Here is a 12,798-nt window from a genome sequence, read left to right as displayed (position 1 = left end):
TCATTTTTCTATGATTTGGTTATGCAAAACAAAATAAATATTTTAAAATTATATATCTTTAAATGTTTAAATATCTTTCCCATATATATTCATACTCCAGTAAACATATGTTTTAATCTGATACTATATGTTTTTTCTCAAAGTTTTTACATAAAGATATGTATCTTTCTCCATATCTAAATTTAAGAAAAATTGTAAGCAAAAAAATAAATCTTATAAAAGTGGGGGAATACTTATCCCTTTGACAAAACATGTTATTTTCTTCCTTTCTTTATAGAATGGTCTACCTGATACTCAAGCCAAGTTCCATATTATGTTTTTATTCTTTGCTGCAGCTATGTTTTCTGTCAGCTTGTCTTCTCTGTTTGGCTATCATTGTTGGCTAGTCAGCAAAAATAAATCTACATTAGGTGAGTATCCAATTATTGTAGTTAAGAGAACTTTGAATACATATATAGTTACTCATCAAATTTGCCATATTATTAAATGATAATCTGTCCTGAAGTGGTAAAAATTATTCTTATTTCCCACATTGCTTTATGGGATGTGACTCAGACGTAAACAAATTCACTCATTCTATATATTATTGACTGTCCATTGTATGTAAAGCATTTTGTATATTCAGTGGTGATTAAAGGGCAAAACAGCCTAGTGAGGGGCACAGAATATCAATGAGCAAACGTAACAGTAATTACAAAACACAAAGTGCTTTAAAAGAAACAAATAGGATGCTGAGGTATGAATCAAGGGCTGGAGATGGTAAAAGGGAACCTATTTAGATAGAGTGATGAGAGAGAATAGCTCACCAAAATAAAACATATTTAACCTAAGCTGTCAGTCATGGAAAGAGCCAGAACACCTCAGGCAAATGATCTTATATATTGAAAACCTTAAAGAATCCACAATAAAAACAATTATAGCTAATAAATAACATCTGCAAAGTTTCATGACACAAGATCAATATGCAAAAAATCAGACACTAATTTTATAGACTAATTTTATACACTAGCAATGAACCCCCCAAAAAGGAAATTAAAAAAACAATTTCTTTTACAGAAGTATCAAAATAGTAATGTACCTAAGAATAAATTTAACCAAGGTGGTGCAACACTAGTATAGTGAAATTACAAAACATTGCTGAAAGATATTAAAGAAGAAGTAAGTAAATGGTAAGATTTCCCATGTTCATGGATTAGAAAACTTAATATTGTTAAGATAGTAATACTACCCAATGTGATTTTTAGATTCAATACAACTCCTGTTATAATTTCAATGGGCTTGTTTTTGCAGAAATAGATAAGCTGATCCTCAAATTCACATGGAATTTCAAGGTCCCCTAAGAGCAAAAATGATATTCACTAAAAAATTTTTTTTAATTCTTACTCTTTTCAAAATGTACTACAAATCTATAGTGATCAAAACAGTGTGTTACTGGCATAAGGATAGAGATGTGGACCAATTGAGGGTCCAAAACTAAACTTAAACATCTTTGGCCATTTTACTGTTGACAAGGGTACTAAGACCATTCAGTAGGGAAAGAATAGTATCTTTAACAAATGGTGTTGGGACAACTGGATATGTACATGTAAAAGAATGAAATTGGACCCCTGCCTCACACAATATACAAAAATGAACTCAAAATGGTTCAATGACCTAAATGGAAGAGCTAAAATTGTAACAGTCTTAGAAGAAAATATAAGGATAAAGCTTCAGGATCACAAAAAAGGCAATTAATTCTTAGATGTAACACCAAAAGCATGAGCAACAAAAGAAAAAAGTAGATAAATTGGACACTATCAAAATTCTAAAAATTGTGTATCAAAAGACATTATCAAAAAAGTAAAAAGCCTACAAAATCAGAGTAATATTTGTAACTCACATACCTGATAAGTGCCTAGTATCCAAAATATACAAGTAACTCTTACAACTCAACAACAAGAAGACAAACAGTCCAATTTAAAAATTGGCAAAGGATTTGAATAGACGTTTAAATAAACATTTCTCTAAAGAAAATATACAAATGGCCAACAAGCACATAAAAATGTGCTCAATATCATTAGTCATTGAGGAAATACAAATAAAACCAAGGTGAGGTACCACTTCATACCCCTAGGATGGCTATAATAAAAAAAAAACAAAAAACAGAAAACAAATGTTGAGGATGTGGAGAAATTGGAGCCTTCACACACTGCTGGTGGGAATATAAAATGGTGCAGCCACTGTGAAAACAGTTTGGCAGTCCTTCAAAAAGTTAAATATGGAATTCCCATATGACCCAGCAAATCCACTCTTAAGTATGTACCCAAAAGAATTGAAAACAGTGACTCAACAGATGTACATCAATGTTCATAGCAGCACTATTCTTAATTAGCCAAAAGGTGAAAATGCCCATCAAAGGATGAATGGATAAATGTGGTGCAGTAAAACCTTGGATTGCGAGTAACTTGGTTTGCGAGTGTTCCGCAAGAGGAGTAAACATGTCTATAAAGTTGGTGCAAAAGTAACTGCAGTTTTGCCGCAGTTACTTTTGCTTGCACCAACCTAATAATACATTATAACTTGGTAAACGAGTGATGTCTTGCAATACAAGTAGCTTGTTCCTGGAACAAATTATGCTCGCAAACCGAGGTATTACTATATATCTATCTATACAATAGAATATTATTCAGCCATAAAAAGGAATGAAGTAATGAAACATGCTACATCATGTGACTGCTTAATGAGCTAAGGGTTTCTTTTGGGGTGATGAAAATATTTTGGAACTTGATACAGGCGGTAGTTGCACAAAATTGTGAATGTACTAAATGCCATTGAATTGTTCATTTTAAAGTGGCTAATTTTGTGTTCTGCGAATCTCACCTCCTATTTTTAAAAAGCCCTATAAGAAAAGAGATGGAAATGTTTGAGACACTATCCACATGGCTGGAGCATAGAAAGCTAAAGAACAAAAAGTACACTATGAAGTTGGACAAGTAAGCGGGGACTCTGCTGAGTCTTCTAGACTAAGGTTAGGACTTTGGGAATATTATCAGAACTTATAAATCCTTAATGCTCTCAAAAGATGCTTCAAACTATGAGATTCCATTATTGTCAGTGAAAATTAATTGTAGCATATAGTCAGTGAATGTTAATTTTTAATACTCAGATGAACTCATTGAAGTAGATACTATTAGGGAAAAAATTGGTATAATAAAATCATTTCTAAATAAAGTGTCTTATTTCAAATTATATGTTGGACACTTAAATTAAAATTCATCAAAAGTAAATGAATTGTTTCTAGAAACTTTTAAGCTCTGAAACTTCTAGATTGTACTTGTAATACTGAAAGGACTTCCTCAGGACAATATGGTCCTCTAATTATAAAAATGTTTTATATAAAGTTATATGACCTAGGGTGACAAATGCTGAGGATCTTGCAAATTGCCACATTTTTCATAGTACTTTTAATTGGCTAGTTAGAGTTTTGTTTGTTTGTTTTAAATAATGGACAAAACATTATACTTCTATGTTTATTCATATTCTAAAAATAAAATTTTAGATTTTTGCATCTCAGCATGATGTAAGAAGAAAATGTAGCAGTAAGAAGAAACTTTCATTCTGGCATTTATTTGTTGTGTGATGTTGGGCAAGTCCCACAGCCTCTCTGAACCTCGGCTTCCTCATGCAGAGTGGGCATTAACATACAATGTACGGTTCTGCACTGCATCCGGGTTTGGACGGATCAGCTGTAAAGTCCATTTATTGGTTAGCTAGAAAAAAGTGTGACTGAATGAGATAAAATTTTAACGAAATTGGAAAATGGAACTTATTGGCTGTAAAAAGCAGGTTGCAGAATGTATGTATAGTCTCATTTTGGTTAAAAAACTATGTAGATTTGTATATATCTGTATCCATCCATCCATCAATCCATCCACCCATCTATCTATATAAAAGCTAGAAGATGTAAAATTTTCACTTATTTGCCTGTTTATATTTTCTAATTTTTGCAGTGTACATGTGCTGCTATAATAATTAAAAGGCTACTTAAAAATTAAATGTAATTATATCTTATGATTATTTTAAAACAGAATAAACGACCTGTATTGCAGAACTGTTGGTAGGCACATAAGCACTCACAGGGGACTAGCCATTGAGTTTCCAGTTCCCTTGTTTAATCCAATCACTTCTAAATATAGGGGTTACTAGCTGATACAGTCTTTACTCGTGATTGCTTTATTTTTTATAGAGGCATTTAGAAGTCCAGTATTTCGACATGGAACAGATAAGAATGGATTCAGCTTGGGTTTCAGTAAAAATATGCGACAAGTGTTTGGTGATGAGAAGAAGTACTGGCTGCTACCCGTTTTTTCAAGGTACTTTGTTGTGAAGTTTTAAGGGAATGAAAGTAATCAAACAAAAGAACTCTCTAATTCTGTGTAGGAACTCCTATTTTTTTTAAAGTATTATTTTATGACTCATGAGTACATCAATGTGGAAATCAGTTAACTCATCTCCCTAAACAAACTGTATTGAAACCAGTGTGTGAGTCACATGTTTTGTCCATAATATAATGATGTCCCACTCGCAGACATCAGCACTCTGAAATTGTGTCACTGTGTTGTCTTTTTTTATTGCTCAATTGTAAGTTTTGATTTGAATTACAGTCTAGGTGACGGCTGCTCTTTTCCAACTTGCCTTGTTAACCAGGACCCTGAACAACCATCTACTCCTGCAGGACCGAATTCAACATCTAAAAAGTAATCCCACTTTTTTTTTTCTATTTTACTTTCGAATAACATCTTTGATTCTCATGTATCCTTTAGTTAAATGTTTCTTTGAAAAAAAAAATTTCAAGAACATAAGATCATTTACTGCAATGCTTCCCACTTAGAATGAGGGAGGAAGAAAATTATGACTGGGGAGGGGTCCATAAGAAGCTTTGATTATACTTGTAAAATTCCATTATTAATCTGGGTGATAGGTAAACAGGTGTTAATTCTCTATACATTTTGGTTGACTGAAATATAGTATGATTTTTTTAATGTAGTGCTTAAAAGAAAAATATATATAAGTCCAAACTAGCTCTCCTAGTGATCAGTTGAGCAAACAGTGTAAACTTTCCTTTGATCCTCTAGGTCCTTCCTCTCTTTGGTAACTGTTCTAAAGAGATGAGAAAACTTCCCTAGATAAGGCCTTTGGGGGTCAAATGGAACCCCAGACACCCGCTTGACAGTTCCATTAGCAGTATGCACCATACGCATATTCTTGGTGCTCTTTAGAGACCTCTAAGCATTATCTGAACCATTTCCTTGGAGAGAGAAGGGAGGGGTCTTAGAAATTTATGGCCTGGAGACTTTTGCCCCTTGCTTTAAGTCTGTTTTCTTTCCTGTCTTATCAAGAATTTGAGGAAGATCTGAAATTTGCTACTACCTGGCAAAAGGCAAAACTACTTAAACTTTTAAAATGCTATACATATATGAATGTTCAAGTTTGAAACACTAATGGGTGCCTGGCAGCCATTCCAAATTATTTTAAATTGTGGTAAGATGAAACTTATTTGCCTCCCCATCCTTAGAGTGAGCAACATACAGAATTGACGAGGAGGGCATTTTGATGTGTTTCCCAGGGATATTCAAAGACACCAGAGTCTTATGAGGTCATGCCCTGTGAGCTTTGGCTTGAAAATTCCACACAGCTAAATGTTAATGGTTTTTCTTATACCTTGGTGCAGAAACATCTAATTTTAATAAGTTATTTAGAACATGTTTTCAAACTTATATAAAATTTAACAGTTTTCAATAATTTTTGTTTTTTACCTTTGTTTAAGTGTTTTTTGTAGTTTAAGACTATTTGGGATTTAGAGCTAGTATCTCTCCTAAGTATACCATGGGTGTTGAGATAATCCTAGTCCTGACACTGTTACTGAGCTAGGTTACTTGAAAAGGTCAAGTAACCAGGTTTCTCCTCCTTTCCTTTAGCTATTGAGATTGGATTTTGACAGCTAAAGTCTCTTCTACAGAATTTTATAATTTCCCCTGATTAAGCCAGATAAAATTTCTATGGTTTATGCTGGTGTCTCCTCTGGGCTCCAGAGTTTTATATCTGACTGTCTGCTCAACATTCCCATTTAAATGTCTAAAAGTCACCAGCAACTGAACATGCGCAAAGCAGAGCTCTTGGTTCCAGCCATCTTCCCTCTCACACCCACTCTACACCTGATTTTCTCCATTCTTCCATGTGTAGATCATTATTCCTGTGTGACCTCCATTCCCCCAGGTGCTCAGAACAGAAACTTTGGAGTCATCCTAGATACCGCTCTTTCGGTTACCTTGTATTGACTCCATTTGCAAATCCTGTCAGATGCACCCTCAGAATATATCTATATCATGTCTCACATAAATTGTTTCAATTCCTTCCTTCCATTTTTGCCCTACTCCAGTCTCTTCTCCATTAAAAGGTCAGAGTGATCCTTTTAAAACATAAATCAGATTCTGTCACTTCTGCTCAAAACCCTCCATTGATTTCCCACCTTAGAATAAAGACTAATGAGTGTCCTTGTTTTGTCCCGTCTCATCTTGCCCGCAACACCTCTCTGATGTCAGCCTGTATCACTTTCCCATCACTCATAATCCTCGGACACACACATGTCCCTTATTTAGTGCCTTTGTACTTGCTAATTCCTATTCCTAAATGTTCTTCCTCCAGAACTCTGAGTGGTGCCTTCTCTTCATTCGCTTTGTATTTAGGTGTAACTTCACAATAGAAGCCATCTTTGAAAATCCTTTGTAAAATAGTAACCTGCTTCTGCACTTCCCTATACATTATTTTTTGTCATAGCTTGTATTGTCACCTGACTTACTATATATTTCTTTCTTTATGATTATTGTTCCTCCATTACAATGAAATTTCCATGAGATCAAAGACTTTATTCATTGATGTAATAGGTACTCAATGAATATTATTGGATAAATGGATCCTTGCCAGTTCTTAAAGCCCTACCAGCAGTAATCCATCTATAAGGAGTCTCTAAGCCAGGACCTAGTTAGTACCTGGAATATGGCCTCTTTGCTGAGGAATAAGAATTAAAAGAGATTTTTTCGTATGAGTGGGAGACAAGCTTAAAAAAAAAATTTACTTTCAAAATTTTAATAAGGGCATGTTAAAGCTGCACAAAATTGAAATCTTCTCAGATTTTAGATATGAGCTAATTACTAAGGAGCAAAAGTATATCCTTTAAAAATATAATAGTTATAGACAACTAAAATATGCTAAATTATTTTGGAAGAATTTTAAGTAGTGTTTTTTTCTTTTGAACATTATAATTGCTGTTTCAGGGTGTTTTAAAATAATAGTTTCTATGCCAATAATTTGTTCTATGTAAGTGAAATGTTATTTTAATTTATGTGTATTTTTTCATACCATACAATATGTTGATATATGGCATGTCTACTTAAATTTTAAAACTTAAATTCCTCTTTTAAGACTCTTCATTTCCTCAAATTAAACATCAGGTTTGTAAGATCTGATAATATCAGATGCTTTCAACATTCCTGCAAGATAATGCTCAAATTTGTTGTTTCAGTTTTATCAAAGAAGATAAAGAATTCTTTGTTCAAGACCAGTTAGGCCACTTTAGAAACACTAGTTTTTCCTCAAAGTTGTCTTTCTACCATCACTTTCATATATTTTTTCCATATCCACTTATAAAAATTAATGTTTTTTAATATATTTATTCAAATTGGCACTGACATTTATTTTTAAGCCAACCTTTATATCACTGTCATAAATGGGAAACTAGTATAATTTGTCATAAATAGAATATAACTTTAAAAAATAAAATTGATACTTTTATGATTATTAATACGATTAGGTTCTAACCAGATTCCTTTACTTGCTAAAGTCTGAGGCTGAGGCCTATTCTATATATTAAAAATTGAAATTTGCCAGAATTAAAAATTGTCATCTTATTCTAATCAGGGGAATGAAAGGAACTGAGAAGAGAACACTTTTCTTATTATGAGTCCGTATGAGTTCATTGTTCCTGTATTCCCCAAATTCTCTTGGGTTACTCCTACAATTATCTTGCACTGCAAGTGGTTCATGTTCCATACTTTGAGAAACACTCACCTTAATACTGTCAAGAGATAATGTGGTAATTGTGATAATGATTGTTATCATTCAGTCCTGAAAACCATCCATTTCCTGCAAAGCCATTGAGAGAGTCCCAGAGCCACCTTCTTACTGATTCTCAATCTTGGACAGAGAGCAGCACAAACCTGGGCAAAGGCAAAGCTGGTAAGGGTGTGCTTGTTTGGCTTTTTTGATATGAAAGATGAAAGTACTGAAAAAAATTTATTATATTACCTATAGTATTTCTCTTGCTTTGGAGTCAGACCCCGAGTGTAAATTTAAAATTATTTTCAGGAACCTCTATTTGTGAAGGACTTTGATTAATGACTGACTGTTAGCTGCAGAAAATCATTTTATGAAAGATAGATCTACATTGTATTTTTGTCCAGTTTAAAGAACCAAATCTTTATTACTGCATATTAAATGATAGAAATAAACTCTAAAGAGTTTTTTATAATGGAAAAATGTCATCAATTCAGACAAAAGGTTGAAAAATATGTGCTAAAAAGGATCTTAAATTATGCAGTTCTTTTACTCTAAGATTTCTATCCAATTTCAAAATGTCTAAGTAAAGTGACTGCATAATTACCTGACTTTAGCTACCTGTTATTTTTCACATTTTCATTATTGTTATCGGTTTTAATCTTTTGATTACCTCGTTATTGGCACAGAACAAGCAAAGCTTTGAAGTCAGACATAATTTCAAATCCCAATTTAGGCACCTAATCAGTGTGTGATATTTAAGTTACTTAACCTCTTTTAGACTTTGCTTCTTTATCTTTAAAATACTTATTTCGGGGCTGGCCGAGTGGCTCAGTTGGTTAAGAACTTGCTCAAGAGTGCGAGCTCTGAGCGTCAGGGTCGCCGGTTCAATTCCCGGCCTGAGCTGAGCTGCCAACAGGTGGCAGGATGGCTCAGCTAAAATAATAATAATAATAATAAAATAAAATACTTATTTCTCAGGGTCAGGAAGGACTAAACAAAACAATGTGATAATCTATGTAGGTGTGAGTACATATGTGTGGTGTCCCTATAAATGAGTACCAAACCATACATCCACGATTAAGACACTGTTAGCCAGAAAGTTACAAGGTTGACTAATTGAGTTCTTCAAATCTTTCTCCTTCATTTCTAGTCTTTTCTTCAAACTCTCTCCTAGCGCTGCATAACTTTGGCTCACAGTACTTTAAAGTATTTACTGGTTTATTTGAAATCTCTTTGGGATTTAGTAGTGGTGAAAAACAAATTGATAGTCCTAAGTAAAAATTCTAAGGTCAATATTTAACATATAATCAGTCATACTCTTCTAAAATATAGGCTTTCTTTAAGAAGTTTTGTTCTTAAAGAATATATGTAGTCTCTCAGATCATCATTTGAATATTCATAATTTGGTCTCTCTTCACCTTCAAACCTGCAATTCCATTTTGCAGTCTATGGGAAGGACTAGGAATTACCTAAACAAAAATTGATGACACTTATTTGCCCTTTGAATGCATCAGTTTCCTTAGAGGCAAAGAAGTGATGTATAGTGGGGGTTCAGTTTTTGGGGGTGGAGAGACAAAGAGCTTTTTCTTTCAGAAGGGATTCATGTCTCATAATTCTCCATTAACATGGAAGGGATTTATTGGTTTTATGTGCTGTTATTTGGCACGTTAATTTTTCTGTTACTTTGCTAGATGAATAAGAAACTAAAGTTTAAAGGATGATGTAAAAGGAGGAGAAACATGAGGATAAGATGAAAAAGGGCTCAAAGATTTAGTTTGACTAGAATGAGGTAGGTCGATGAAGAATTAGGAAATGATGATTTAAAGTAATATGAGAAGTGCAAGTTGTGTGTGTGTGTGTGTGTGTGTGTGTGTGTGTGTGTTTCTATATGACCATCATACAAACACCCATACTAGGTACAAAACACCTTTGGAAGTATACTGGGGGGATTCGTGGATGAATAAACAGATCTCTGCCTATTTGTTCAAAAGCAACCAAAAACAGCTAATTTATGTTCTTTCTTAAAGGTATGAGCAATCCTGCATTAACCATGGAGAATGAGACTTAACTCTTCAAACAGAATTAATCTGTACTTTATGAAAGTAAGGTAAGGTTTTCCTTATTCTGTTTTATATTTTTAACACTTTTCCAGTTCTTTAGGGTTAATATTTTCCATAAATGTTTATTTTTGAGTGATTCATATTAAAAGGTGTCTTAACTGACACTTGGGATTATATGCTGGAAACCTCTGGACGTGGACCTGGCTTCAGTATTAGCTCGTGTTTAGGTTAACTTGATAATATTTAGAAATAAGTAATGAACAAAATTTGTTTTTATAGTAATGCATTAAATGGGAAAACTTAATAATCAAGTATTGAATTTTATGTGACAATTATCTTGTCATTTCATAGGATTGTGCAATTTTTTATTTTTACTTTTTTCTATCTTTCTGGATATACAGTGGTCATGTCCTTGGCCATCCATTAGCAGAATTTCACTGGGTCTCAGTACAAGAGAATTATATCTTATTAGCGTAAACCAGTCATCCCTATTTTTGGTCATAGTGGGACCCCATAGTATGTGCCATCCTTAAAATAATAGGTGTTCCAAATAATTTTCTTTAAACCATAATATTCTTAAACCTGTAGTTCCAAATCAGTATCTTTTAATACATGATCTATTTATAAGTCTACAGTCAATAAAAAGCTATAGTAAAGAGCCCCTTTGGAACAAAGCCATAAACATCTAAACAAAATAAACAACTATATGTACCATTATAATAAACAAAATATAAAGAGTTAAACATTGTTATCAATACAACCCTGTATTTACAGAACTGCAGCCTAGAATCCTAAAGTCTGAGAGAAGCAAAAGGGTAGTATCCAAAACACTCATCTGTGTCAGAGTACTTCATGGATGGCTAAGATTTTTGTTTGTTTGTTTTAAACCCATTTTAATCCTCAAAATCTTTTTCTGATCTTTTTTTTTTAATGTTTTATTTTTATTTTGGTGAGTAGCTCTTTAATAACAGCAAAGTGCTGACCTGGCAATCTGCCAGTTGACTAATTCAGGTTTGGGTGATTGTACATGATGGTATAGATTAGATGAATCATAACTATGATTAAGGTAATGAAAAATGTAATCTTAATTTGGTTAAATATCAAGGAGACAATATTAAATTTCTGGAAATCTTAAAATATAACTATGAATACACAAATATGAATCACTATACTACCACTAATAAAATATTTTATAGAACATAGTTCTGTAAAGTATATAAAGTTTCACAGGAGTTTTTTGGAGTATTTTGAATTATTAGTTATAATTACCATTGTTTTCGAGGTCATGTGTTAAATATTTTACAAGTTTACATAGTAATACCGTGTCATGTAGACATCCCAATATTTTGACACAAGACCAGTGTTGCATTTGTTCATCGTTATTCTCAACACTGCACAGTACCAGACACATAATAGGGTATCAATATTTTCTAAATAAGTGATAAAATAACATCATTAAAATTAAAAATCTCACTGAAACTTGATTACATTTGAATATAAGACATTAGTGGTCATAATAACCAAATGGCAGCATGCATCAGCTGCATTGACATAAGAAAAAATGATTTTCTGATGTAATGTTTTTCATTCTATTGACATAACCACTGACAGTAAAATGTTCCTTTAAAAAGTTGAATTTTCCTAAGGTAGCTAATATTCCAAATAGTTTTTAAAATAGTTTTTCTGCTTTACATCTCAGACTTGCGATTCATTCATGTTGAACAATATTAATCTGATATTGATATGCTTAATTTAATATTACTAAATGTTATCTTCATATTCTTCCTGAACTACATTAGGAAATGATCTGTAGCCTTTTAATAAAATATTTTAGTCAGAATATTCCCCTAATAGTTATAATGTACCTAGACCCATATTAGTGCTAAAGTGTAGATTCAATTTAGCCTATCCAGCCTTCTCTTATACAATATAAACAAAAAAATGCTGTGCTTCTATGCACATGAAATTTCAAAATTATTTCTTAAGTCCCCCTTTGAACTCAATTATCACTTGTTAATGCCTAGTGGCCTCAGACAAATACAGAATAACCTAGAACCCTGCCACTCAGTTTGGGGCCCCAAACCAGTAGCATTCACATCACCTGAGAGCGTAACAGAAATGCAGGACTTTGGACCTTACCCTAGACCAGCGGTTCTCAACCTTCCTAATGCCGCGACCTCTTAATACAGTTCCTCATGTTGTGGTGACCCCCAACCATAAAATTATTTTCGTTGCTACTCTGTAACTGTAATTTTGCTACTGTTATGAATCGTAATGTAAATATCTTTTTGTTTTCCGATGGTCTTAGGTGACCCCTGTGAAAGGGTCGTCCGACCCCCAAAGGGGTCGCGACCCCTTGGTTGAGAACCGCTGCCCTAGACCGACTGAATTAGAATTTGAATCTGCTGAGTTTTAACAGGATCACATGGTCTTGTATATACACATCAAAGTTTGAGAAGTACTGATGTCGAGGTCTATATTCAAGAACTCATCTACTGAGATTACTAGTATAGAAGATATTTAATTTTCAACAGGGATGTTATTGCAACAAAACAATGAATGAGTTGTTTGTAGAATGAAAGAGTTGGTTAAGTTTTTGTTTTTTATTTTATAGTTAACAGAATCGTTTCATGTTTTGTTTCAT

At 33.2% G+C, this 12,798-nt stretch overlaps 1 protein-coding gene across 2 annotated transcripts in view; it reads left to right on the top strand.

The window, feature by feature from the left end:
* The window catches only part of ZDHHC2 (zDHHC palmitoyltransferase 2), a 53,785-nt gene that overhangs the window by 38,540 nt on the left and 2,447 nt on the right, over window positions 1–12,798 (top strand). For both annotated transcript variants that reach the window (XM_019664768.1, XM_019664769.1), the window contains exons 8-12: window positions 278–410; window positions 4,226–4,352; window positions 4,644–4,736; window positions 8,162–8,274; window positions 10,122–10,201. In XM_019664768.1, the coding sequence (XP_019520313.1) occupies window positions 278–410; window positions 4,226–4,352; window positions 4,644–4,736; window positions 8,162–8,274; window positions 10,122–10,162 (507 nt within the window). In that variant the 3' untranslated portion in view covers window positions 10,163–10,201. The remainder of the gene's footprint in view (window positions 1–277; window positions 411–4,225; window positions 4,353–4,643; window positions 4,737–8,161; window positions 8,275–10,121; window positions 10,202–12,798) is intronic.

Source organism: Hipposideros armiger, unplaced genomic scaffold (assembly GCF_001890085.2).
Source record: "Hipposideros armiger isolate ML-2016 unplaced genomic scaffold, ASM189008v1 scaffold_430, whole genome shotgun sequence".
Taxonomy (NCBI): domain Eukaryota; kingdom Metazoa; phylum Chordata; class Mammalia; order Chiroptera; family Hipposideridae; genus Hipposideros; species Hipposideros armiger.
Note: the sequence above shows the minus strand (reverse complement) of the source record. Positions and strands in the feature narration are given on the sequence as shown.